At 40.7% G+C, this 25,614-nt stretch overlaps 1 protein-coding gene across 12 annotated transcripts in view; it reads left to right on the forward strand.

Annotated features, from left to right (window-relative positions):
* Positions 1 to 25,614, forward strand: part of LOC141791451 (RNA-binding protein Musashi homolog 2) — a 311,762-nt gene that overhangs the window by 79,637 nt on the left and 206,511 nt on the right. For all 12 annotated transcript variants that reach the window (XM_074671944.1, XM_074671945.1, XM_074671943.1 and 9 more), the window contains exon 6: positions 16,836 to 16,928. In XM_074671944.1, coding sequence (XP_074528045.1) covers positions 16,836 to 16,928 — 93 coding nt within the window. The remainder of the gene's footprint in view (positions 1 to 16,835; positions 16,929 to 25,614) is intronic.

Raw genomic sequence — 25,614 nt, forward strand, 5'->3', positions numbered from 1 at the left:
TCATGAAAACAAACAAAACAGTGTGTAATCTGCAGCTGCGTGTGTGTGTTTCGTGGAAACTAGAGTTTTAGAACGGCGTTAAAACAAAGATACTCCTGATTTTGTTTTGCCTCTCCTGCTTCTCTTTATCTCCTTATCACATCAATCACATGACCACATTTCCAGAGATTAAGGTTCTAGGATGATTAGCTGCATTGTTTTTCAACAAGTGTGTATGTGTGTGTGTGTGTGTGTGTGTGTGTGTGTGTGTGTGTGTGTGAGAGAGAGAGAGAGAGAGAGCGAGAGAGAGAGAGAGAGAGAGGGAGAAAGAAAGGGAGAAAGAAAGGGCAAACAGGGGAGGGGAGGGGGTAAGGTGGATAGTTGGAGGGCCTGTCATAAAAAGCCATTATTGTAATTGGAAGTTAAAATCCCATTTGTTTTCCCCCTCTGGTGCTTACCGTCAGAACTAAGACAGGGGTCTTGTTACAAAAATTAACATTTGGTATCCGTGTCAAGGGTCAGGCAAGAGAACATCAACTTATTGCGAAAGGCTGCCACTCAAACAGTCTAGACAGCAGAGATTATTTACTACAGAGGAAATGTGCCGGTGTTAAAACAGCTGTCGCCTGATGTTTGGTTTGCAGTGTTTTCTAAGACTCAATGTTGTTTGTCATACTGCAGAATAATAGTTCAGTTTTCAAGTTTTTGCATGAATGAGAGCACATCCTCATGCAGATAAATCTTTCAGATATTTCAACACTGTTCTTTTAAATTTGTAGCAACATGTTTTTATTATTTTGTTTGTGTAGAAGAATTTTTAAGACTTAGTAACTGAGCTCTTGAAAAGCCTTCACCAGATTTTGTTACAAAGTTGCTGTAAACCCCAAACAAAGCTGTGGACCCTCAACTTCAGTGCAAGTTCAGACACAGGGAGAGGGCAGCAGAGACCCAAAGTAGACCAGGAGGCACTATGGTGTAAGGAACACAGCCCAATCCCAAATATAGCAGCTAAAAGTGGCTGCAGGGTCTTGACTGTGTCTCCTGTGTGTGTCATACTGGACTGAGGAGACGATCAGACTGTGTCAGCCGTCACTTTAGAACTGCTCAGCCCTCCTCTGCACAAGGTTTAAAAGGTCAGAAGGATTAGTTCATTGACGTCGACATCTCTACCTCTTGTTCAGCTCATTTAAGAGCACCTTTGATAGCAGTGTTAAAGATTTGAAAAAATTGCAAGCTTAAATTTAAATTTAGAGGATGAAGTTACATTTTCAGAGCACAGACTCATGTCTGTTTGAGCTTGTGGTTAGTTTGACAATCAAAGAGTTTCTGTACAGCTCTCATGAAGAGGAGTAGATAGAAAACCTTGTCCACAAACAGAAAACACAAGTTTGCATTTGTTAGCCTCTAATGCTGTCTGACAGAAGTGTTAGATGTGCGTAAAGATTGCCTATTGTCATAAATGTTTGCTAAAGGTCTGTGTTAACCTTTGCATGATCTTCAAAACAAAATATGGCTATTAAAAGCTGGCTACGAGCACAGAAATTTGAACAGTACTGATGCAGTATGATCCGATTTAGTTAGCTATTGATATTGTTTGTGGCTGTAAAGTTAAGTGTTACTTGGAATGGATTGCCAATGTTGATGGGTATTCTTGAATGTGTTCAGTGGATCTCAGGTCTGTGGTTCGATGACAGCCAACATGAAGTTTCTGTAACCAAGCTGAAGTACTGTAAAGCTGAACTGGTGTCACTGGGAAGATGGTGTGTGATGAGAAGACAGTGAGCAAAAGCTGGGTGTAGGTTTGGTTCTACATATTGGTTTTGCCCTTAGTACTAACAAGACTTGTTGGCTCTGTTTGGACAAGAAAGGTTTATCAATTCCTTACTAGTCAAATGGACTATTACACTTCTAAATACAGAATGAAGTCTGTTTTATTTTATGGACTTGGAAAGAAAAAGAAAATCATAATTGAAGATTGAAAAAAAAAAGAATTGAAGATATTTTTTTTCTTGTTTTTTAATATACTCTGATGTAAAGATGTTGAACTATTGTAACTTATGGCTCTGAAATAATATTATTTTTCCTTTTCCCTGTTTTCAATAAAAATATTTTGATAACTCAATTTTGAATTCTCTTGCCTTATGAAATATTACCACCAGCCTTATTTCCCTCTTTTGAATTTGGATATTCTTACTTTTTAACCATTTTATCCAATGTTTCCTAAATATTCAATACAAAGGCAAATATTTACCCAACATCAAACAAGCTTCAATGTTACTGAGTTCCAGTATATTCTAACATTTTGTTTGGCAATCTTCAAGGTTTTGTTTGAAAATAAAGATTGAATTCTTCCTTTTTTGAATATTTTTCACAGCAGTATGTCACTAAAATTAAGTCTTAATACAGTCTGATTGATTTTTTAAGTTCTAATTGGGCTGTCAAAATAATAGTTTTTTTTTTTTTTTTTTTTTTTTAACCATGGTTAATTGGGTTCGTGTCCAGCCTGAGGCACCTTTCCTGCATCATTCCCCAATCTCTCCCAGTTACCTGCTGTGTCCCCTGTCCTTTCCTTGCCAAATACATGTGTAAAAGCCTAAAAATATAAAACCAAATTTGATTCTGTTCATTCTAATTATACCAGTTTCTCAATTAGGATCAAATGAATGATATGGTCTTGACATCAGTCTGATTAGCTTCACCTGTACACTTAGCTCACCAGTATGCTTTGGTTGTATTTTACTTCTGTTTCATCCAAAATGGATTTATAAGTCATTTTTTTATCATCTACCTGACAAATGACTGTTTCAAGCTAAGCCATGTTCTGTAATAAAATCATTACCCACAACTTTACTCCCCAGGGTGCAGTCAAAGCCACAAACAAACCTTTAGATTATGAAACTGGTGACACAAATCTGCATCGATGAAAGTTCTCATCACAGATTTATTGTCCTTATCTATGATTTATTTTTTCTTTCAATTAGTTACCAATGATCATCCACATTAGATTTAGGAGTCCTGGTTGAGACCCTGATATTTTCATTACTTTAGTGTTTTTCATTTTTTTTCTTTTGTGGTTTGAGGCACGACTGGCTCATGTCAAGATGAGATTAATTTCAGTGTTCTGCATGTTAAATAGACCTCTGCAGCAACAAGCAGGCACACTGTGTCTCAGAACCCTGGAGTGAGCTTTAGACATCCCGTCATGTTCACAATATATTGTCTTGGAAATTTGTTAAATGTTCATAACGTGCTTGCTCAAATGTCCCAGATTTGGCCACAAGCAAGCATCTAATTAGCATAATATTCATATTGTGGAAAAGCTCTTAAGAGCACTTCTGGCATTGTCCATTTCTCTTATTTGCCTCTTATTGCTTCAACGTTTGCTTAATGCCCGGCCTGTGCCGAGCGATGGCATGCTGTGCTCATTGTGAATGCAGTGTGAATGTGCTGTTTGGGTATGGGCCCATGCATCTCCAGGGCCCTATAATCAGCTCTAAGCTGCTTCTATCAATCTTCATAACTGTAGTGGGTTGAGGATGGAAGTGCAGCTAATCAGTGCTAACCGGCCCCTGTGTTCAAGCCTGACTGTCACTGCTCTGGCGAGGCTGTATGCAAACAGCGAACCCCTTTACATGTGCGTCCCGCGCTCACATCTCGGCCGTCTCGCAGGGCCGCTCAACAGATGGCCGCTACTAGCAGGAGTCAGATTTTGAAAAAGGGGGGCCTGTGACTCTTGGCTGAATGGCTGTTAGCGTAGGTTAATGCAGGAGTGGTGGCCCTGCAGTGGTGGCAATCACAGCTCTGATCAGAGCTGCGCTTCAAAGACGTCTGTGCAAGTTGAAGCCAGAGTTGTCATTAGCTTCTGCCCTGTGCTTGACAGCCCTTCCCCACCCCTCCAACTCCTTCTTCCTGTCTCTCTTTCTCTCTTTGTCTCTTTCTTATCACGCTCATTTTCAGTCACTCTGCAAACAGCTACTGTAATCCTGGATCCTGGGTCTGGGTGCTTGGGCCTGTCACTCCACATTTGCACTAAGCATCTTTCCTTCTCTCATCTCCTTTGCCCTAATTGTATTGTAATAAGCAATTACAGATCTATTTATGCACACTAGAGCTGAGATTGGACCACTTTCCTTAAAGGGCGTTGGAGGAGTGGAAGAAGTGGACCAAGCCGTGCCCCCAGTCCTTAACTTGTAGATTGACAATAAAGCGGCTGCTGCTAATCCCTCAGCTCTCTTTTTCTCACTGATGATGTAATCCTGCTTTACCATCCCATGCCCTCCTTCTGTGCCCTCCAAAGCAAAAGTGATTGTGTGCTTGTTTGTTGTTTATTGGCTGTTTTCTCTTTGTGAGTCAGCTCCAGGGATGCAAATGAGCACAGGCAGTGTTTACCTGGCCTGGCCATGCTTTTTTTTGCAGTGTGTTGGTGTGTGTGTAAGTGTGTGTGTCGTGCCTGCACAATGTCTAGGCCTTTGATCATACTACATTGCATTGACAGATGCTCTCTGGTGCTTTCTGGTTGCTTATGAACGAGGCCACAGACGGGATCTGAATGCCAGTAATTATATCCCCTTGCTAGAACGGTAACAATTGTGGCTTATACAACAAAGTGTGATGGCTTTTTTTTTTTTTTTTTTACCTGTCCCATTATTAAGTATGAGAAATGACATCAAAATCCCCCTGTCTGCTTCCTCCCTGTCTGGGGCTCTGTGTTTACAGCTGCATGTGTGAGAGGTGAGGGCCAAGATAAAGGCTTACACCTTGTAATCATAGCTGGATGAGTGATCTCAGTGACCTGCTGGAGAACTGCGTTAGAGAATGGTGTGCATGTGTATTGGAGAAGGGAGGCTGTTGACAGAAAGTTACTTCGATAGTAATTTGCAGTGAAGAGAAGTTGGTGGGTTGGAAACATGACAGGAAATAAAGTTCTGAAGCACCACAGTGATAAAAGTTTAAGTAAGATTAAGAGTAACAACAACAGGAAGAAGAAGGTGACAAGCATTCTTTCAACATAGCTTTACAAAATGCATAACTGGCAACGCATCTTTAGGCAATGTATTGCTGTGCAACATGCCATAACGCAGCATGTCGTTACGCAAAGTGTTGTACGGCAGCGTATCATTACACATCATACAGCACACTATCCTAACACGTGTCGTTACTCTACACATCGTAGCGCAACATGTCTTAATGCAACTTATTGTACCCCAGTGCATAGCAGCCTATAACGCATGGTAAAGCTGGGTATTGTAACATAATGTAACTCAACATATCATACCGTTGTGTCGTATCATAAATTATGCTACTTTGCCTTGACTTACCCTACCACCTCATATACACTGCCTTTCACTTTGATTATAGTATGCATTCGCTGTGGGGTTGTGTCAATAAGCTTCTACAATGTCAAAAGATTTATTTCCATCCAGTGTTGCGTTAATTTGTCACCAAGATCTTGCATTGATGATGGTAGAGTCTGACCGCTGTCAGTCAGCAATCAGTGAAGCTCACTGGGAAAAAAAGGCTTCAATTTGCTAAGGAGCATAAAGATTGGACTCTGGCGCAAAGGAAGAAGGTCATGTGGTCTGAGTCCAGATTCGCCCTGTTCCAGAGTGAAGGGCGCATCAGGGTAAGAAGAGAGGTAGATGAAGTGATGCATCCATCATGCCTAGTGCCTACTGTTCAAGCCTGTGGGGGCAGTGCTATGATCTAGGGTTGCTGCAGTTGGTCAGGTCTAGGTTCAAAGAAGGAGGTCAGCTGACTACCTGAATATACTCACTGACCAGGATATTCCATCAATGGATTTTTTCTTCCCTGATGGCACGGGCATATTCCAAAATGACAATGCCAGGATTCATTGGGCTCAAATTGTGAAAGAGTGGGAGCATGTCTCAGGGAGCATGAGACATCTGTTTCACACATGGATTGGCCCCCACAGAGTCCAGACCTTAACCCCATTGAAAACCTTTGGGATGTGCTGGAGAAGGCTTTGAACAGCGGTCAGACTCTACCATCATCAATAAAGATCTTGATGAAAAATCAATGCAACAAATAAATCTTGTGACATTGCAGAAGCTTATCAAAACAATGCCTCAGCGAAGGCGTACCATAATCAAAGCTAAAGGTGGGGTGCAACCTTTTTTTTTTTGGTGGCGACTTTTTTTGGGGCCAGGCAGTGTATAACCCTAAGACATTTGGCATCTTGTCCAAACATTTGACTAAAGATCATCAAGATTAACTTGGTATTATCCATTTTTACTATTTATTGCAAGCTTTAAAATTTGTGCTATGAGACCCTGATTTTTTTTAGAGTTGAAAGGATGAAAATAATTTCTCTTTAGCTTAGTTTTGGACTTTAAAGTAACAGATACCTAAGCGGCGGCTTCAACCAGCACTTAGTAATATGCCCTCCAGCTTCACCCTCATTGTATATGGTGGTTCATGAAGTAGTCAGTAGACATGAGCACACTGGGATTGTGATTTTTCACTGTAGACAGATTGCTGTACACAAGGAAATTTTTGCTTTATATGTATCTATGAAGTGAAAAAATGCAGGGGTAAAATCTGTTTTCTCTTTCATTTTTACTCAAAAGTTAAGACAGTACGGTGAAGATAAACAGAGATAGAGGAAAAGAAATAGAAATGAGCTATTCAAGAGTAACTTCTCTTCTCTGTTTATCAGCACAAAAAGAGAAGCTATGCAACAACCTGATACTGAGGCAGGAGGCCACAGAGGGAAACAAAGGTGATAATATGTTTTATCTGACACCAGCTCCTGTCCACTCTCACAAAAGAGAGGCAGCTACTCATTAAGAAGGCAGTTTCATAAGTTAAAAGTTTTTATGAGTTGAAAAGTTGAATCAGACATCCGCCCTCATTGATTTTTCATGACTCATTCTATCAGTAAAATACGCTCGCATTTCCAAAAATGTCTTCCTTTCAACAGATATTCTGGGTTTAGCAGCAGAAACCTTTAGTTTTAGGCTCCACTGCTCTCCAGACATGCGCAACACACGTCAAAACGGTCTGGCATCAAATCTTACTTTGCAGCAGTGGAGGCTGCAGTTTGAGGAAATACCCTCCTCTGTTTAGGAGGAAAAACCCTTTGTCTCATGAAGTCTGCTTTGTTCCAGACATAACACACATCCTTCTTCAGATTTGATTTTTGATAAGCAATATAAACACAGTTGTTATATGTGAAGTGGCTGAGGGAGATACTGGTTTCAGAGGATGATGGTAAAGATGAAACAATGCTCTGTAATCAAAGATTGGGCATTTTTTTCCCTCCCCTCCTTTCTCTATAAAAGCTGTCAGCTTACAACGACCCAAGCAAACACTTTAAACATCTTTTTTGTCATGTTTTTGTGGCCATGTTGCTACGAATCAAACTAAAAACCAACATATTTTAAGCACCAGGACTGAAGTTTCTGTGTAGAATCTCAAAATCTGCATAAATACTGTATTTTACACATTTTTTATTATATTCTGCCAGCTTCTCTCCATTTTTTATATTGTTTTCTACTTTCTTCATTTTCTCTCATATCCTACTTGGGGAGTTAATAACATTCCAGCTTTGTCTTTGCAGTCTCAGTTCTGCACGCATGTTCCAAACACTAATAGCTTTTTCGTTGGTGCAACACAGAGGCTCTTTGAATTTTTGTTTGTTGCCACAGGTAGAAGTTCCTGAATTTTTTCCACAAAGAAATAATAACAATATTTTACGCAGCATTATTAGCTGCAGGCTTATCTTTTTTTATAGCACATTCTTAAAGCAGGAGCACAATATTATTAAGGATTAGGAGTGAGGTGCATTGTTTACACTTAGTAAAGGAAAAAGGAAAGACACCATACACACACACACACACACACACACACACACACACACACACACACACACACACACACACACACACACGCACACACACACATGCACACACACACGCAAATCCGTCAGTACATTCATGTCATCAAAGCGAAACAGGCTGGTCTTGAGTGACTTTGATAAACACCAGCCTGGCATGGCCTGAAAAGATATTTCCCATGTCTGCTCTGTTGCTTTGTGAGTTGGAGTGGTGTGTTTAAGTGGCCAAATTGCCTGTGTGTTCTTTGCATAGATTTTCAGTGCATTTTTTGTGAAGATTGGCCAAAAAAGTCCCCTCTAAGCTGACTTTGAAACCTTATGATCTAAGTTTCTGTATGGAGAATTCAGAGTCACTCACTTTCTGAACACAACAAGGTCAAATTTTGGTTCCCAGGTTTCTTCAAATAAATAAATTAAAAAAAAAAAATCTTTAACATGTTTTTGTTTTTACCAGTCTGGTCGGCTTGGTTGTGTCTGGAGCTCCAAATATAAACACTTGGCCCCCTGCAGACCATAATGAAGTGATTTTGCAGATTTCTGCAGCAAAGGATAAAGCCTGAATATTCAAAATGAATTAAAACACTGTACCTACATCGAAGCGAACAGCCTAATGAGTCTTTGATTTTTAAGACACAATAGCATGCATTATTGTGTCCCAAACATAAGAAACTTTTGTCATAAGTCTTTGCATAATATAAAAAGATGTGTTCTTTCTTTTCATTATCTCTGCATGTACAATGTTTGTGATGGGTCTGAATATTTTGAATACCTTTGAGATTTACAAGGTGTCAAGCTCATGCTCCCAGTATGTTAGCCCCCGCATTCTTCCTTGCTACTCACTGTGATGTCAGCAGCTGCCAAATGTTTGTGTGTGCGAGAGAGAGAGTGTGTGTGCTTCAGGCGAGTAGCTAGGAGAAGGATATTGTTGCTGAGCTGTATAGACAAAGCAGTCAGTTTTAAGTACTCTCTGGACTGTATTTACATGACCTGGGGATTGGTTGTTCTTTTTCATGTGAACTGACAATAACGTACATTATTTACACATTGTGAGACCTCCAGCACTAACTCGTCAACGTGGACCATGTAACTGTAATTGCCAGTGATCTAGGGGTGGCTATTCTTAGCTTGAGTGTTAGCAAGCAAACAGAATGCAAATCACTGAAGTTAGGATCAAAGTGAAGTGTGTAGATTTCAAAACAAATATTGCCAGATTTAGTCGTGCTTCTTTTTTGAAAGTAAAAATGGTGCAGATGCAACCAATAACAGCCCTATCTGTGGGAGTTTGTTATCCACAGGGTCCTGTGTGACTCCATTTAAAACCTCTTACAGGGAGAGTCCTTTTCTTTTGCAAAACGAAGAATTCTGTTTTTCTTGTCCTCACATGGCATGTTTGTCATTGACATCACTGGGTTATGTAAGTGCACCACTAAACTGGGTGACCATGCACATTCCAGGAACTCCGTGGTAGAGATCATATTTCTGCCTTACCCTGTTTGAAATGATTTGAAATAAAGCTGTAGTATCAAAGGCCTTGAATCTGTGCAATAGAAAGCTAAGGCCACCTTTTTTGCTTCATCTGACTGGGCGTTCTGTAATCACATTTTTATATTACTAAAGAGCAGGATAAGACAGTCAGGCAACAGGGCAACTGGGGTGACAACAATCTGGCAGAAGTAGATCATTGCGTGTTTATTCCTGTTTGAGTTAAGAAAAAAAAAAGGGAAAACTAATAATAGCCAGAGCACACCTCATAGCATCTTAGACCTGTTATTATATCACAGATGATGCTAATTAATCCACTTTGAACTACTAGAAACCACATATAGACTAAGCCGAAAGCGCAATCTAGGCCAGTTGATTTGGCCCTTTTCTAGAGCTGGACTGGCAAAATTAAAAAGGCAGAAAAGAAGGAGAAAGCAAAATGGGAGAGTGATAGAGCACAGGCTAAAACACAGGCCAAGCTGTTTGTGATCATGTTCATTGCAGCAGTTATTGTGCAGTGGTCTGTTTAAACTTGAGAGTCTTTCAATAAAATGAAGAGTGATGTTTTGTTTGCTCTGCTTAGTGAGGTTTGAGTTGGTAGATGAGCACTATTTGGACATAACAAGGATTCGCTAACATCACACATTATGGACATGGCTAACAGCACCAGGTTGTGAGTAGCACTAAATATAGCTTGGTCCCAAACTATACTACAAACTGAGTTTACTAAGTTTGCTTTCTGTCAAGTTCAAACAGTAGCGCTACACAACTGTTCATCAATAGATTACCTTGTCACTGTGCATCCTGTGAAGAGTAGAGTTAAAAGTTAAAAAAAAGGTTCTGATCTCTATTCATTGCTTCCAAAGCCAATGCTTTGACACGGTTTGTGACACTGGACCACTACTTATATAGTGCTTTTCTAGTCGATTTCACCACTCAAAGTGCTTTACACGGCTAGTCTCATTCACCCATCCATGCCACGTTCACTGATCGCAAAGTTCTAACTGAACTCACCATTGCTAACCATTCAGACACATTCACACAAAACTGAGTAACATTGGGAGCAATTTGGGGTTCAGTGCCTTGCTCAAGGACACTTCAGCATGTGACCTTCCAGATCACGGCAGTCATACAGCCACACATTCTCACATTGGGTTATGATGGTAGATAGGTTATCAATGGCAGCATTAGTTCAAAACCATAGATGTAGACACCTACATACAAAATTTATGGGTGTAAGGAAGACCCCTAAAGCCCAGTGAGCAGAGCCCACCCAACACTGAAATCAAATGACCTTGAAAAACCTGGAAAAACCACTAAATTATTATTTAAATAATTGGTAGCATGTACGAGATGCATCCATCTTTATTCAGAATAGTTTTAAACCAGTACTTGATTTGTTTGTTTTGCAAAATCTGGGGAGAAAAAGTACAATTCACCTTCTAGCTTTTTACAGTGCATTTACAACACTTAGCAATAATTATGGTTTATTGACTTACATAAGTTTCTAGCGTAGGTTGCTCTGATAGACATTTAAAAATACTTCATGAATTGACATTCTAATGGGCAGAAACTTTCCACTGTAGGCTTTGGATGTTCTTTTTACTGCAGAGTTAAAAGGGTTTGTGTTTTCTAAAATATTAAACAATTTAGAACTAGCTTTCATAACTAAAGTGACAGACATCAAGAGAGAACTTCTGTTGCTTTTTTTCTTGTCAACCTCATAAAAAAAGGTCCTACCATTTTGAGAATCATTTGTCATTTTGTTCTGTCAGTCTTTGTTAAAAACTGCTAACAGGTGTCGATAAGAGTGCACCAGAAGCTTTTTACATTTTTCTCTCTGTATGTATCTGCAGCTTGCCTTCTATTACCATGCTAATGCACCCGGGCTGTAATTGTTGCAGGCCTCTATGCGTGCGCGCACGCACACACACACACACACACACACACACACACACACACACACACACACACACACACACACACACACACACACACACACACACACACACACGCACACACACACGCACACACACACACACACACACACGCACACACACACACACACACTCAAAAATTAGGTACGCAGTCATGTTCAAGCACACGTGCACTCTGATGTGCACACTCATAACTCTCCTTACTGTCTCTTAGGGGTGTGCAAAAATAACTGAATGTTTGAAAAATTGGGTTAAAGGAAAAACTGGGTTGAAGTGGTCCATTTTTAAAATCTGTCAGCTTGAATTGAAATGTTGTGGAAAAAGATGTTTGAAAAACTACACCAGCTGGACGCAAATGATCAGAACTAATGTTGCTGTAAATGCAGTATAGGGAGTTTTCTGTTCCCAAGTGGTAAGTACTGCATAGTGTGTGATTCAGTTGAAATAAGAACACATTTGTTAAGATGTAGGATGATCTGTTTCAAATTAAACACAATTCTAAAGCCATTTCATCCAATCAGCTCTGAGTTTTTGTACTCGCTGCAGATTCACATGGAAAAAAAGATATATTTTCTCTTCTTCCTGAGTTTTCTTCATAAAAATGCATCAAACACCCATGAAGATGAGACTATGATGAATAACCTCTTTCTCTCACTGGAGTATCTCAAACAATAATAGCACCAAATGGTACAGCCTGGGGCATAGAAGGACACAATAGAAAGCTATGAGGCTTAATGTCTGTTGTCACCATGGAGAGAAAAATAGAGAAAGTAATTGTGTTGTACCAGGAGTCAGGCAATCCCATCAGCCACTGGGCAGACATGTCAAAGTCTAAAGACAGGGCTGAGAACTTGACTGGCTGCGGCTTGATAGAACAAGGCCAAAAAATGACCGAGGCGCGGGTGGCCCCGGAAGGGAGGCGGGACTAACGGCCGATGTAGAGAGGCCAGCGGAGACATACATTGACTTTCTGTTTTTTTTTTTTTTTTAAACCTAGATTGGCACTGATAAAAGTGAGTGATGTTGATAAATAAGCGTACAGCCAGTTTATCAGCAGCTGTCTGGCTGGGGGTTGCCAACGGCAGAATCCATCGCTGATAACCTCTGAGCCCTCAGGCATGATGTTGGGAGGAGGAGACGAGGGGGGAGCAGCTGCTGAGTCCTGGCCAGCGTGTAACCCCAACCAGTTAGTTTGTGTTATGTATGTCCACCAGTTGTGTTCATATGGAACTGTGTAGGAAAAAAAAAATCCACACTAGACTTTGAGCCTTTAAAGCTGCTAATACAGGACAAGAAATATACGAACGAATACAATTGAACAACTCGGTTGTCAATTACACCCTCAGATGATCATTACCATGGTACACTTCAGCAGTGTACCACTTTATTTTCTCACATTACAGCAACACAACCATGGAAAAAAAAACTTAATCTGGGACTTTCAGATGACTGCTGCCTTTGCCTTCACAATAAGGTGTAATAAGTATGTAGCTGCTTAAAGCTTAAAGTAACAGAGAGTTGGACCCCAGCTGTTGTAACGTCTATTGGCCGCCCACACTTGACTCTCTCTACCTTGATCGGTTTGTGCTGCTTTGGTTTGATGCGTCCTTTTCAGGGTTTTGAATTAAAGTACACAAAAAAACCTGGAACAAAGAGAAAACAGGGACAATCTTACCTGAGTTTCAGAGCCTTATAATCACAGGTGGTCTTGCTGTTTCTTTAACCTGCTCACATATGCTCTATTACATAACTTACAGTGAACTTTGCCCTGTGTGGCCCATTAGGTCACTTTAGTGAGTTGTGAATATAATCTAACCTGACCTGACTTAACATGTAAGCCTGGTGATTGATCTGTTAAGATGGTAACAGGATTGGGTTTCATAGTACAAATTGAAATCCTGACTTAGTTGCTCAATGAAAACCAAAGCAAATGATGCTTTTAGTTTAAAGAATTAGACAGATGATGTCACAAAAAATATATTAAAAAAAAATCAGATGTGATAAGCTTCTTTAATACCCGAACTTGAAATCCTGAGTATATTTGAAAATTATTGTCAGAAAACATTTTGCAGTAGAGGAAGAATTTGTCTTTTAGACACAAGTATTGTCTTTTAGACACAAGTTTAGTTACACGAGGCACCAGTGACTCCAGTTCAAGCTCTTTTTTATCATTCATTTTCTGTTCATGGAGGTAAATAAAAGTCAAGCATTTAGGCTTTGGTCAAGTAAGCAAGAATTTAGATAGAGCAGCAATACAAGTCCAGACTCAGAGGTAAACTGTAAACTCTTTACCCCAGAGTTAACTTGAATATGCCTAGGATTGTTCCTACTGCTGGCCTGGGCTGCAAGCTCACTTTTCTTGGCTTGAGGAAAGTTTAACAAATTAACAATCAGCCTGAATAAAAAAACAAACAAAAAAAAAAAACCCAGTCATGACAGAAAGAGTTGAGTTGACCTTGTCTGCAGTTGAAAAGCTCCTGTCAACAGTTTTACAGCCTCCTCCAAAGAAAGTGGTCCAGAGAATGCTAAATACAGAAATTGCTTCCTGGCTTGCAGAGAGATTTGTCCCAACAATTTGGGACAAATTGGAAACAGGGCTGAATTATCTTCTAGTCTTTTCTTTAAATCTATGTTGGTTACATGCAAGAGAGCCCCCTAGCTGTAGACTCAAGCTTGCAAGTTGTTATGATTTTCCAGTAGCACAGGGAAATGTGAAATCGATCCTGCACAGCTCAAAGCGTCTAAATTCTTGTGTGGACAATGTTTGGGCCCCGGGTGTTCATCTTGAGTTGCCAGCACCTCCAGCGCTGAAGTTCATGCTGAGCGTGGATCTCTTTTCTCTTTAACGCTCACAAATTGGAGTTAGAGGGGAGCGTAAATGTAGACTACTGAAATGTATTTCTATTTTTTATATTCATATAGGTTTCTGCTGTCCTTACATGCTTTTCTTTCTTGTACTGAAGTTGGCTTAATTGCATTCTGTGATAAAACAATATTGTATTACAAGAAAAAAAATCACAGCAGCAAATAAAAAGACACACTGCAATAAGAGAGGGTCCATGTGTGGGAGGCTGTGTGCATATGTGCAGGCTATGCGCCTGTGAGACTGTGTGCACCTGGTAAGCACTTGACAGATGGTTACTTCGGCTTGAGCTGACTGTTGCTTCTTCTTTTCAGCGTTAAGCCTCTTTCATAAATCGAAAGTGTTTCGGTCAGCATTTTGATCAAGGTAGACTCTTTCAGCCTCCTTGATAGTTTGCTGTGCGTCTCTCGAGTATGTTTATCCTGCCCCCATCATTTATTTTTGTTTGATTCTGGAAAGCCGAGGGAGATCAGAGCTGTGACTTTCACCGCTGCCTTTTCTGCGCCCTTTTTTGTTTGCCAGACAGATTACAGAGCGAGGCATCAAAAATCATTTTATGCCACATCATATCAACAAATTCTCAATCTCAGGAGTAAATGTGGGACTTTCTACGGGGCAGTAAGGATTATATATGGGGATCACAGTAACAACAGTGCTCAGCTCTTTTATTTAAAAGCTTTGATCAGGACCAGTGTCTCTTCATTTGTCTTGTTGTTTTCCTATAAGTAGACTTACAGCAGCGGATCAGACACAGATTGTGTTTACAGCCTTAAGCGAACAAATGCTCTGCACATCAAACATAATTTCTAGCATCACCTTTGTGTGTCTTATAACTAGAGGTGGGTGGAAACAGGCTGCAAGTCTTTGTCTTACTGTCAGGGCAGATCAGAGCGAAGCAATAACCACAAAAGCTTCCACAGAGGCATGAAGCTCTGGAGCTTATCAGTTTCTGTAACCTTTGAAAAAGAAAGACTAACTTGTCTGAGTTTTAATTAGTCTGTTTTCATGAGCTGTAGTAATACCAGTGTTGTTCAATTATAACATGTTTTATGTGCAGTATCAGCAAATAAAGAACCCTGCAGTCTCCGAGGTCTGTTTCAGAAATTGTGCAAACGATCAATAAGCTTAGCAAAGGGGAAAGACTGTGATTCTTTAATTTGTTTATGCATTCATATTTTTTTCTTTGATTTATTTGCAACATTGGCACTGTGTGGATATTTGGGTTATTACTGTTAAGAAGTAGATAAAGGTTGAAATTAACTGTGTTTACTTCCTCCCACTAGTGCTGACATATTACCAGAATTTTGTGCTGTGTTAAGTTCCCTGGCACGGGTCCACAACTCATAGAAAAACAACAGGATCTGTAACAGAAAGCAACATGTGTATATACATGAGACAAAAGAACGACCAGACAAAATGTCAGTGTCTGTGAATGAGCCGTGAAACATTAAGCAGCATGGTGGCTGTGACAGAAGGAAGAGCAGAGTCACACACAGCAGGAAGGAAGGAAAACCATTAAGCACTAAACAAACAAAACCCTGTACCTTAGCACACATCTGTGCAGAGGTGTTCAATTCATCATTAGTCCTCTGAACATCATAGCTGTGAAACAATTTTTTAAAAACACCTCCTGTTTCTGTTTCACCACTTAGCCTTAAAAAGCAGCACGTGCTTGCCGATTTCTGCTCTACCTCTTTCTTGCCTGCTCTGTTTGACTATCGTTCTTTATTTTTTTTTCCATGAGCCTCAGAACAACAAAAATAAAGGATATGTTCCCATGTTAAAGCATGTGGAAATAAATTTTAAAAAAAGATGACCTCAATCTTTTTCAAGCATGTACTGTTTGTATTGTATTAGATATGACTGTTGATATATACACTAAGATTGACTTAATTTTGTACTAGTTTACTTTTTACTAACATTTTTCACATAAAGAAATCAATCACTCTGTCCTTGATTGGGATTAAAAAAAAGAAGAATTGTAAAGAATTGGTCATTAATCAGATATTGAGGAAATTGTTTCAGTTTCAAGTTTTTTTTATTACCAAAGAAACTCAGTTTTCTGCTTTAAAAGTTATTTGTCCCTAAATATGTTTGAATAATCTGAACAAGAAGCAGTCTACCCTGTATCATCTGTGCACTAACACTGGTGTTGAATTTTTACTGTATGGCCCTAAGAAATTTCCCCCTAAATTTAGCATTCACTCTCTGCAGCAGCTGTTGGTGCCCTTTTTGATGCCGTGGGTAATAATCCTTAATATTCTTGCAGTTTGAAACTAAATGAGCCTTTAATGCACTCTGATTCCATCTTCCCGCACTCATTAATTGTTTTTTTGGTAGTCCATAAATTATTTCTGTTGTTTCTATTGAAGTTTAGCAAAGATAAACAGAAACTTTAATGGATGAAATGGAGGTCTTTAATTCTGTAGAAGTCGCTTTTGATTAGAGCGTTGATTTGAAATGTCATTGTGAGGAGAAATTCACGGACAGGCTTTTTTTGTGCCAAGAGAAGCCAGAGGCCTGGAGCATTTTCTCCTGCCAGAATCTTTCGCACTTGTGACCTTGCCATAAAATCACTGCTTAAGTGAAGTGTTTCTGAAACCTATTTGTGACTGTATAGAAAGAGAGAGGACACATTGCTGTGGCTCCTTCAAAGGTGCTGCTCACACAGTTCACTTAAAGCCTCATTTCTAATCTTTTTTCCTCCTTTTCTCTGCAGATGGTCACAAGAACAAAGAAAATATTTGTGGGTGGTTTGTCGGCCAATACAGTAGTGGAAGATGTGAAGCAGTATTTTGAACAGTTTGGGAAGGTAAGACTGATTTTTATCATCACTTCAATGCATGTACTGTTGTCCCAAGTTTTAAAAGTCCAGCATTTTTTATATCCAAAGCTTGCTGTGTTTTTGAGTGTGACTGAGTTTGAGCTGCAACGGTTGCTTGATTAGATGATAAAATGACAAATGTCGTCAAAATTTGTCTGGGTTATTTACAGTTTGACTCATGCATCTTTCTATTGTGAACATTTGCTGATTTCTGAGTCATACATGGCAGTAAAGAAAGACTATTTTGACATTGTAGTAAACAGAAAAAGGATGAACTGTGAAGAAATGTTAGTTACGGCTTAGATGAAGTGGTGTGGATTGTTTTGTTACTACTCAACTGCAGCCATTGGGCTCTTGCTGCATGCCATTTCCACTCTCTATATAGTTGACACTCAAAAATCAAAATCATGATCTCACAAACGCCATTTCACCACCATCAAGATGAAAAAAGAAGTTAGTTTGATCATTGGATTGGTTAGGATTAACCAGTTTGGAGTATTCCCTTCAGTGTGTATTTAGACCACCAGCTCTCCTCCTCCTCCTTCTCCAACAGCCAGTCAGTCAAGAAATTTGAGCCTTACAAGAAGCCAGCAGCATAATTTTGGCTTATTTCCTGACAGTAAGACAAATAATTCTCGATTGTGATCAGCATACAACTGAAACTATGGCAGTAGCTGCACACAGTCTACCACTGCTTGTCTGTAGTAACATGCAGTCTGCATACACAGCAAACAAACACTGTCTGCTGGCTGCCACCACCAGACCCCTTCTGGTGTGAAACATAAGTACAGTACGTCTTTTCTTCTCTGCTTCTGTGTCACTTAAGTAACGAATATGGTAAACTGAATGATGTTGGATTTCATACATTGGCAACATTATTCAGCAACCAATTTCAGAACCAATCAGATATTTCCTGATGGTGAATATTTTCTGGGAATGACTGAATTGTTTACAGCCTGGTTGCTCTAAGAGAAATGAAATGTCACCCCTCCTTCTGTCTTACAAATCACAGATTTGTGCCCAGTCATCTTTTAAGGTGTGTTTCCAGCTAAAAGTGGATCAGTAAAATTATCTACCATAATGAGTTATGACCCTGGTTTAGGTACATTCTTTTGTCAGTGAATGCTTTTAGGTGTTAGGGTTGGTCTCGTCAGAAAATTATCTAAAAAAGGGGGAAAACAACAAGCTCACCAACTGAGCAGAGAGAGGCACAGAGATGGATGTAAAGGGGAAGGAAGATTTAACAAGAAAGTTTTGTCGACGATATTATAAAGTTATTAACATAGCTTACATGCAGCCGAGTTACTTCCTTACTATTTCTTTCTGCAGAAGTTCATCTTAGTCACGAGTAAAGCACTGTGCAACTTCTCCTACCAAATAACTGTCCTGGGGACAACTTAAGAATAAAAACAATACTAAATAAGAAGGAAAGTCTCCCCAAAATTGACCAGGGTTTTGCTGTAATAATATTCAGAAACTTCTTTCTTGATTTTTTTTTCATGCTCTTAATGTAAATTTAGCCAATACTTAGCCAATACAGACCAGAATTTGTAATTCTTCTTCTCCTTTTGGCTGAGTAAACCTTTGAAGGGTTTTCTGTTTCAAACTGAAGCAGACTTAACTCAAACTGGACTACTTGGTAAAAATGCACCATTACTGATAAGTTTCAGTGTCACTGTTAATAGTTACACTGAGGCTTCACTCCTAACTAAAAACAAAATAGTCTTCTAAGTCTTACTTGCGATGTTGGGCCAACAAGTCGGCTCAGATGAAAACAAAGCACTGCAGATTTTTAAAAGGCAAAAATCTAAGGTTTCATCATTACTGGCAAGTCTCAGTTTCCCTGTAAACCAGACCTTTTTTCTTTTGTGTAGCTTGTAGTTTTTGACCCTTAAGTTTGTTTGCATAAAAACAACATAGAGCTGATTTATCAATGGTAAAGATGTAAAGTTTGTCTGTAGTGGATAAAAAAGATTAAAATGCTTTCCATTAAATGGCAGCTTGATTAAATCTTTCTCATGCGTTTCAGATATTTGGGAAACCTAAATGCTGATTGGCTTTCATGACACAGCATCAAGCAGATTTGTTGTCAGACTGAAATGTTTGATCTGGAACTGAGAGTTAGCTGCACTTGCATGCAGATATCTGTTCATGGAGATAAATAAATCAGCGTCAGATTAACACCGATGGGAGCTGGGATGTCATTATGGCGAACTGCGTTACGCCTGCTTTTGCTCATTGTACAGACTGCCATCCTGCATACACCAAAGCCTCCTGACACGTGATTGCTCAATACCCCTCTGACTACAAACTATCAACGACACTTTTTTTTAACATAGAATATGTAGACAGAGATTATTTCAGACCCAGCTCATTCAGCAGAGGCTCAGATGTCATTTCCTGTCTGCTGCAGAACTTTCTCCATGCTGTTCTCATGACCAATACCCCCAGCTGAGGGAGGCATATATGCTCACAATATCATACAAGGACATGCATACCACACACACACCCATCCTGACACACACACACCCTGGCTCACGCAAACAGGCTTTGATACAGTGGCAGCATTTCACAGATAATTTCCCCACACCGAGCGCAGATCCATTTCCCTCATGTCATATTCCACATCAGGCAAGGTCACCTTCAGCTCATGCACACACTCCCACTAACATCAGCACTTGACCTTGAGCTTAAACAATTTCACTCCGGATGGATTTTTCATGGGGCACATAATGCACCATGTCCTGAAGGAGACAGAAGAGCTGTTATAAATTAATAGAAACTGTTATTTTTTTCCTCGCTTCAGACAATATGCAACCATCCCTCCCTTATGAAACCCTCTATGAGCTTTTTTTGACTAAAACAGGGAAGGTGAAGGACTTTGTTTTTGCGCAGTCTGTGGAAGTACTGTTGAAGACCCCACCACCACGGCCACTGTCCTGCCTTTCCAAATAAAGACAGCTTATTTGCACAATAGAACGCAGCGAGCAAATATTCAGCACGACTTTGCAATCAATGGATCTGAGAAAGGGGCTCGAAATGATTTTCGACTTGATTGAATGACATAATTGACTTGATTATACAAAGTTTTTCCCCTCCTCGAGGAATCCTCAAACGCTTAGGAGGAAACAAACAAATCAAGCTGATTGAGCGAGATCTTGTGCATGTTTCTGTGTGTTGCTTTTATAGCCCTACTTGTGCATGCTTGGATGTGTCTGCAGTACTGCTCTTGCCATGCGTGAGTGTGTCAGCGATTAAGTGTATTTATGTGGGTGCATGATTAGAGCTCTGTGTGTGTGTGTGTGTGTTGAGTGTCTTCAGGGAAAAAAAAAGAAATCAGAGTAGACACTGTAGGCTATGGCAGACAAGATTCAGAGCAAAAAGAGGTGTCCTTCTCCCTGTTTCGTGTGTGTGTCCTTCCTTTTTTTTGCCTTACACATCCCCGGATTTATTAAATAACCTGCCTGTCACTGCAACCTGCCATTATAGCCACACACACAACACTTGGAGGACTTATCCACAGAAGGGAAAACCAATTAATTCAGTTTCCCCTCCGTAGAATCTTGGTGGCAGTGTGTGTCTGTCAGTCATCAGTCTGTCTGTATGCGAATGTGCATGTCAAGGGGTACATTAGCCTGCATGGTCGCAGGGCTAGCAGCTAGTCATTTATATTTCTGGGAAGTATGTTTTTGAAGCACTTATCAATCATCGGGAAACTAAAGCTTAAGGCAAAGGCAAATGTTCCTTCTCAGTGGGAACAAGCAGTTGCACTGATATTATTTAGAAAGTGCTGTTTGTGTGTGTGTGTGTGTGTGTGTGTGTGTGTGTGTGTGTGTGTGTGTGTGTGAGTGTGTGTGTGTGGCAGTATAGGCCAATTAGCGGGATGTGGTCTACAGAGATGGTAGCGGTAGGGAGGGAAACAGCTGGTGTGGCCACAATTGGGTCACAGGTTCTGTCTGTAACCTCCACACCTCCCCACACCTCCCCACACTTCCCCTCCATCCCTCACCTCCTCAGCCCCTCCTCTTCTGTCTCCATTCTGTCAGGGGGAGGGAGAGGTGGCATTTGTTACGGGGAGAGGGGGGAGAGGCTGACAGCTCTCATGCACATCAGTCTCCATGCCACTCTCCCAGCCGACACCATTAGGAAAGAGCACATGCCCGAGCCTGGCACAACTTCAGAGGAACCGTATCCACCTCTTTTCCCCCCTCTTTCCCCGTCACCCGCTCTACAAGCTGAAGGTGTGTGTTTGCAGCGGCTGTGACAGTCATTTGAACAAAACTGAAGTGTTGAAGTGTGTGGTTCTGTTCAGCTGATTCTAATGCATCTCAGACTTATCCCATTACCTGCCTAATAGTAGCCACATCCTGCCTGCTGCTTTTTTTTCCCTCACACTGCTCACTGCACCTTAACCCTGCAAGCCAGATGAGACAATCTTATCAGCTCTGCCGGGCCTCCCTTTATATTCAAGGACTTTTAACTTGAGGCGGCTGCTGCTGCTTCTGTCTCGCAATGAAGTCAAATGAGGCAGTGTGCTGTTTGCACAATTTGTGCCATTGTGCAGATTTCTAACTTGTAAGCAAAGGCAATGTTAGCCTTTAGACATTGCACTCAACAAAATACATGTTTTTGCTATTTTCATCTGGTCATTTGTGATGTTTGCAGTCGGCACAGTCATTTGCAAGTGTGTCTTTGTCTGTGGCTTTACATAAAGACCAGAAACTCCTCCAAAATTAGCCTACAGAAGTTTATCACATTATTATGCATGAAGTTTTTATAATTCTAACTTCTGAACAGACTGTGCTTGCTCTGGGGTCAAAGGTCAGGGGCAGCTGAAGACAGAAGATATGCTTGCAGGGATACTGTGTCCAGCAAAATGCTACCATTATACAAGTCTTAGAAATGACATAACTGCCAAAACAGAGCTGTATTGATGTTTCAGTTACAGATTCTTCTGAAAGGTTAACTTTTAATCACACTTTTTGTTATTTGCAGAATGGTAAATCAGTGTTTACTGCAAATATGAGATGAGGTCTGTGTCTTGTTGATCCCTGAAGAATTCTTTTATTTTCCAATAATACAAACACCTGTTAACAGAGCACCCGCCACCCCGAGATGTTCCACTGAGGCAGCAGTTGATTAAAGACAGGAGATGGTGTGAAGACACCTCTTAAATTTGGCTGTGACGTACCAGCAGAGCCCTGCCCGGGCATGAAAAGAGCTCTCCCCTCACAGTTAAAGGCATAATTAGCTGGGTTGGCTAATGCGTCCTCATTGGTTTATTGTAATCGGCTTTGAGTGCGTCTCATAGTGCCCTTATTTGGCTAAGCTCAAACAACTCCTGCTCACTGCCTCAGTTTTCTGCTCCTGTCCGTGGGTCGAGCTTTGCAGTGCATGCCTCAAGCTGACTTTTAGTTTCATCAGAGCTACTTGCTTCCATGTCACTGGGCTGCCACAATCGTCCCTTTATGTCCAGCCTGTCCTGCTTCTCATGCTCCACTGGGCTAGAGCCAGATCCTGGAGGTGGAGCTGAATGGGAGGAGGAGGGGGAGGAGCTTAACCAGTTCACAGCCAACGGGCTCCAGGGGGGATAAAGGTAGACGCACAAAGGTCACTTCAGAGTTAGACAAGCGGAGCAGAGTCTCACATCACGAGATGAGACAATTGTTTTAGGAGTGGGGAAAAAAATGCTTACACCTGTCGGAACACAAGGAAAGATATCAAAAGAAGTGAGATTATGTAAGAGAAAATAACCAGAACACAGAGAAAAGACATCAGCCTGCAGCAGCTGCATACTGCTCCTGTTGCGTTTCACCTCTGGCTCGGCAAGCGTCTGAATTCTTCTCTCATACTTCAACTGACAGGAAGCAGATGAGAGGAAATTATAACGGCATCAAAAGAAAAAGAAAAAAAAGATCCCTCGGTTAATGCACAAAATTTGTTCTGGAGCTTTGGTAATCTAATACCACGGCTGACATTTTTCGTGCCCTTAGATTTTATAAATGGCAGAAAAATAACTGTCATTGACTGCAAAGACAGCAAGAATTCATTTTGCATACCTGTAGAAGTGCTTCACTTTCAACAACGCTCAAGAATCTCAGGTACTTCAACAAGTGGTCCAACAAAACAAGGGCACATAGTGTCATAGTTCTCTCTGGGATGTTTGAGTAGATTAAGCTGTTTGGACTGATAACAGTGAAATAACACAGTGTCCATTTTGAAGCACTTCTTTAAAAAAGTCCTTCTGTATGACAAGCTTTTAATGGAGTGTCTTTTCTGCCTTCATTTGATGTTTTCATTTCCCTGAAACTGTACTTTGAGTATTTTTAGTTTCCCATTCTTTCTCAAACTGCACCGCTAGCGTCTTTTCTTCAAAACCTGTCAACTTAATGACTTCTCAGTTTCATTTTACTGTCTCTCACAAACTGTTTTCAACTTTGATTTTGAAAAGCAATCCAAAAACAAAGTTTTCATCATTTCTTTAATGTAAAGTAAGTGTTGGTTTATACTTTATGCTGCAATGATAAAAAATTGTCTCTAAAACTAAGGTGGCAAATCCACTGTCATCCTCGCCTGGTGCTGATTGATTGAAAGACAAAATTTAGCTTTGAATAACACAATTGCGCTCTTACAGTACCCACTGTATTAAAAAGGCTAAAGCTTGAGAAAGTTTGAAGTTGCGCATTAAACACACTTGAGCTCTGATGAAAGCAAAACCCAAATCCACACCTCCCTCTCGGTTATTGGCTGAAATAGCAAACATTGCATGATTAATGCAGAAAAACTACACTTTATATGAGCGAGAAAAGAAGCTAATCAAAAGGCCACAGTCCTTCATTCCTCTTTGTTGGCTGGTGCAGGTGCACATTTGCATGCCATTTACATGGTAGCTCACAGTGACCACCAGCACTCCAGAGCCTGGGTGTCCATCATCGGCTGACATTCTTTGATTGTTTCCTCTTGGCTGCGACTCGCCCAATCAGCTGAGGATATAGTGCGGTTCCAGTGATTATAAGGAGTGATCAGAGCAGCAATGATGGAGCGTGTGCCTTGCGGTGGAGATTTAGCCAGAGGCTTCAATCTCATTGCAGTCACTTGTAGTTAGTGACTGAGACTAGCAGCGAGAAGGGCAGAGCAATATAAATGAATTGGCTATGAATGTGGATACGCTGCAGGGACACACATGGGGGAAAGGGCCAGTTAGACAAACTATTTCATATCCCCCTTGACCTTTATTTGCCCAGTGGCCCAGCAACATTTCCAATAGAGTAGCTTTTAAATGGCCGCTGAAGAATAGAGCACTACAATCACATCATTTTGTGCGCGTGTGTATGTGCGTGTTTGTGTGTACATGCCTGGGTGTCTGCCTTTGTATGAAATAGCAGATGTGTGTCAATGCAAGTGTCTTAACTGAATTTTTACCTGAAGAATCCAACCTTTATCAAAGGATTTAATAGATTTTTGACTGCTGCTGATCCTCAGAAATATCCATCAGACAGTCTCCTCCAAAAAGCAAGATCCAGTAAAGGTGGCTCTCAAAGAGAGCGGTGGATCAGGGGAGATTGACACCCTTCTGTATGTCTGAAGTCTCATCTCCCAGCTGTCCCTCCTGAAATGGCTCCCCGGGGATAAGCCGGGATTGGCTTGATTGTGTTATCGGCGACTGATCGGGTCATTGAATGATGGAATTTTGAGCCCCTGTTCTGCTTAAAGAATGAAATGTTTAAAGAAGATTGACTGTGATTGGATCGGATCCAGCACCTGCTCAATGGGGTCAATCAGGTGAAGGCAGGAGGCAGCAATCTCTGCTGTGCCATTGTGACACGAATAGAAGAGGGGAATTAATGTGTGTGTTGGGGTAGGGTGTTAGTGGTGGTGGTGGGCGGATGATGGTGATGGTGGGGGGGCTGGAGATGCCATTCAACAGGGAAGCGGTTGAAAAATGTCATCAGAGGAAGTGTCATGAGTAATTTGCAGCAGTCTCACCATCAGGCTGGTGTGGAGGTGGGTGCCTGCACCTCCACGCCTCCGCCGTAGACTCGCAAACTGCAATCTGGTCCTCAGGGAACCCTATGAGGGAGAACACTTCTGCAGGAATCGAGATTCAAAGGGGGCTTTATTTCCCAGATGGGTAGGAGATATGTTTTGATATGTGCTGTATGTAGGTTCTACACATTGACATGTAGGAAAAAAGAAGTTTGAAGGGTGAAAGCCTGGCAGGATGTTGATTCACCAAAGATCCATCTAAAACAGGAACTTAGCATGTTTTATTTCAGTGGATTCGTTTGTTACACTGCAAATGTTCTTGTGTACCAACACAAGTCACATTTATACTCATCCTCAGTGCATTTCATGCAATTTTCCTCCCTGTCTTTGCTGATACAGTGCACACCACTGTCACCTGTGGATCAGTGGAATGGTATAACAAGGAAGAAAAAGGAAGAGAGGATAACAGAATAAAAAAGAGAGGCAGAAAGAAAAAGAATGACAAAATAGAAGAAAAGAAAAGGGAGGAAAAAAGTACAGAAGATAAATTAAAAAGAGGACAAAAAGAAAAACTGAATAATAAATGGTTGATAGGAAAGACAAGGAACAGATTAAGGTAGGAAGGACGGGAAGAAAGAATGACTAAAAGCTTGAAGGACGGAGAGAAGAAAAACAAGAAAATAGGAAT

The sequence above is a fragment of the Halichoeres trimaculatus genome, unplaced genomic scaffold (assembly GCF_033239565.1).
Source record: "Halichoeres trimaculatus isolate MK-OKI-2021-1 unplaced genomic scaffold, fHalTri1.1 fHalTri1_scaffold_6, whole genome shotgun sequence".
Lineage (NCBI taxonomy): Eukaryota > Metazoa > Chordata > Actinopteri > Labriformes > Labridae > Halichoeres > Halichoeres trimaculatus.